The 3,026-nt window shown below is 57.7% G+C and overlaps 1 protein-coding gene across 1 annotated transcript in view; it reads right to left on the bottom strand.

Annotated features, from left to right (window-relative positions):
* The window catches only part of NR5A2 (nuclear receptor subfamily 5, group A, member 2), a 64,387-nt gene that overhangs the window by 13,815 nt on the left and 47,546 nt on the right, over nt 1–3,026 (bottom strand). Inside the window, exon 6 of the mRNA XM_014532354.1 lies at nt 2,931–3,022. Within this exon, the coding sequence (XP_014387840.1) occupies nt 2,931–3,022 (92 nt within the window). The remainder of the gene's footprint in view (nt 1–2,930; nt 3,023–3,026) is intronic.

The raw sequence follows: 3,026 nt of genomic DNA, 5'->3' as shown, positions 1-3,026 counted from the left end.
TCCCCCCCCCCCCCCCCCCCCCAGTGCGGTATTTAGCGAAATGACAGCATGAAGAGCAACACCCAAAAAACAACAACTACCACCATTTCTCAGGCGGGAGCTGTTCCGAAACGGGCCCGAAAAGCCGCGATCCCGGCTCTTGGCCGCGCCTGCTCCCGCGGCTACAGCATGAAGAGCAACACCCAAAAAACAACAACTACCGACATTTCTCAGGCGGGAGCTGCTCCGAAACGGGCCCGAAAAGCCAAGATCCCGGCTCTGAGCCTCCGGCCGGCGGCGAACGAATGGCCGCGCCTGCTCCCGCGACCGTAAATCACGTATTGATTAAGTCCAGGCTCAGAGCCCCGGCGTGAGTGATCGCTGGGCCTTGCTAAACTGCTTCGCACACGGAAAGCAGCAGCAGAAAAAAACCCCGCACAACGCCCATTACGGCGCGTTTAATTAAGACGAGCACCAGCTGCCTCGGAGGGGAGGTACCTGCCGGCCGGGCGCCCTGTGAAGGCGTGCGGGGCCCTCTGACAAGTGGCCAGCGAGGGGCTTCCCTAAGTTAGAATGTCACGCGTGCGGAGGCGACGACAGAGGGGGGTGCGAATTGTAAGAAGAACGGGGTGGGGGGTGGGGGGGACCCCCGATGCTTATGTGACTTCATGGGGAGCTGGGAACCAACACGCCTGGGGAAAGGGGCGGGCGGACATCTGCCTCAGGAGACTTCACGGGCCAGTGGTGTGTGTGTGTGCAAGTGCGTGTGCATGCGTGTGCGTGTGATGTGCGTGTGCATGTGATCTGGTGTGTGCGTGTGATGTGTGATGTGATGTGTGCATGTGCGTGTGATCTGGTGTGTGCACATGTGTGTGCATGTGATGTGTGTGTGTGTGTGTGTGTGTGTGTGCGAGCATGTGTGAGCCCACAACCCAGGCACGTGCCCTTGACCGGAATTGAACCTGGGACCCTTCAGTCTGCAGGCCGACGCTCTATCCACTGAGCCACACCGGCCAGGGCCATCTCTACTTCTTCCAACGTCACGCCCTGTGTCAACGCGTCCTTCTCGCCGCCAGAGCGAGAGAGCTCCACCACCAGATGCCGGAAGGCCCCTCACCCACCTGACCCCCGCATTTTGCGTTTCATCACCCATGAGATGCGCGAGTCCCCAGGTGACCCTGGGAGGTGCCAGCAAGCGGGCCTACGCTCGCCAGGGTCCCCTCACCTCCCCAAGGCTGTTCCGGGGTGAGAGACGGGGGCTGGCGTGGCTGGGACGTTCCTACGGACGGCGGTTAGTCCCGAAAGCGCTGGGGATCGGGCCCGGGCTCGGCCCAGCCTGGGAGCGCGGCCTCCCTGGAGTCCCGTTGTCGCCCCGCATTTTCGGCCCCGTTCCTTCCCGCGATATTGATCCCCTTTTTCCGCACGAGCGAAAAAAACAACAACACACGGACATTCCCTCCCCGGGAAGCGCTGACTCCCTTTGAACGGGGACCCTGGCTCTATTGCTTCAGACGCCCGTCTGATGAGCAACAGTTGTGCGGGGACGTCAGGAGGCATTTGCAAACCCAGGGGCCCGGCCGGAGCGCGGGCACGTCTGGCTCGTGCCGCCGCCGCGCTGTGTTACTTCATTTCTTAGGATGCGAGCGCGCGGCCCGCGTAGAGCGGGAGACTAAAGGCAAAACATATGTTGGTCGATCTGATTCCTGCACTTTTTTTTTTCCCCTCCTTCTCATCGGAGGGACGTGGCCTCGCTCGGCCGCCGCCTGCCAATACGTAATAAGTGGACTGGGCGAGAAGTTTATTTAAGTTTGTTTTATGAGGCCAACCCAGTGCAGAAACCAAGGGCAGGACAGGCAGAAAAATCCGCTGCTTTGAAGTCAATAAAAATCCATCTCCTTAATCCCCTTTTTATTGCAAACCGAGCGGGCTGCTCTCGGCGGGCTCTCGGGGAACCTTGGTTTCGCTAATCTGTCTTGTTAGTTATCTTTCTTCTGCAAAGCTCCCCGGACGCAGCCCCTTCCCCCCGGACAGCCAGCATCTTCTCCCCTCGCGGAGCGGTGCCTGGGTACCGGCACCTCCTGGTGAACCCCCAGGGAGACTTAAGACACACCTTGCCGGGCGGGCGTGGCTCAGCAGGTGAGCATCCACCCAGGAACCAGGAGGTCAGGGTTCGGTTCCCGGTCAAGGGCACAGGCCCGGGTTGCGGGCTCGATCCCCAGTGTGGGGCGTGCAGGAGGCAGCCGATCCGTGATTCTCTCGCATCGTGGATGTTTCTCTCTTCCTCTACCTCTCCCTTCCTCTCTGACATCAATAGAAATATATATATTTTAAAAAAGAAACAGGTTCTTAATTATTATGATTCATGTTTCGCAAGAATAAACACAGCCCAGGTAGCAAGCGGAAGCGAAAGACTCGCAGAGACGATCCAGGGCAGAAAGACGGCTGAACTCTGACACCCTCCGTCCGGCCTAAATGATCTCCGCTGAACGTCATGTGATGCTACCGCCTCGTCAAGGACACGAAGGAAGAAAACTCAGGATTTCAGACTCACACAGTGATGGCGAACCTATGACACGCCTGTCAGAGGTGACACGCGAACTCATTTTTTTTGGTTGATTTTTCTTTGTTAAATGGCATTCAAATATATAAAATAAATATCAAAAATATAAGTCTTTGTTTTACTATGGTTGCAAAGATCAAAAAATTTCTGTATGTGACACGGCACCAGAGTTAAGTTAGGGTTTTTCAAAATGCTGACACGCCGAGCTCAAAAGGTTCGCCATCGCTGGACTCACACCGCCTCTTCCGCACCCAGCCTGTCCCAGAACCATGCGGACACACAGACACGTTCACGTGGGGGGAAGGGCATGGTCTCGGTGAACGGAAACCACGCGTGGACGGGAAGAACCCACCGAGCCGGGCACCACGCGCAGGAGGAGGAGACCGCTTACCTAAACTGAAGAGCACCAGGAACTTCAGACACACGAACTCCCGCTGGTCGAACTGCAGGGAGCGCAGCTTGGCCACGAGGTCCTGGGCGTGGCTCA

The sequence above is a fragment of the Myotis brandtii genome, unplaced genomic scaffold (genome assembly GCF_000412655.1).
Source record: "Myotis brandtii unplaced genomic scaffold, ASM41265v1 scaffold888, whole genome shotgun sequence".
NCBI lineage: Eukaryota > Metazoa > Chordata > Mammalia > Chiroptera > Vespertilionidae > Myotis > Myotis brandtii.
The sequence above is the reverse complement of the archived record's forward strand: the minus strand, read 5'-3'. Positions and strand labels throughout refer to the sequence as shown.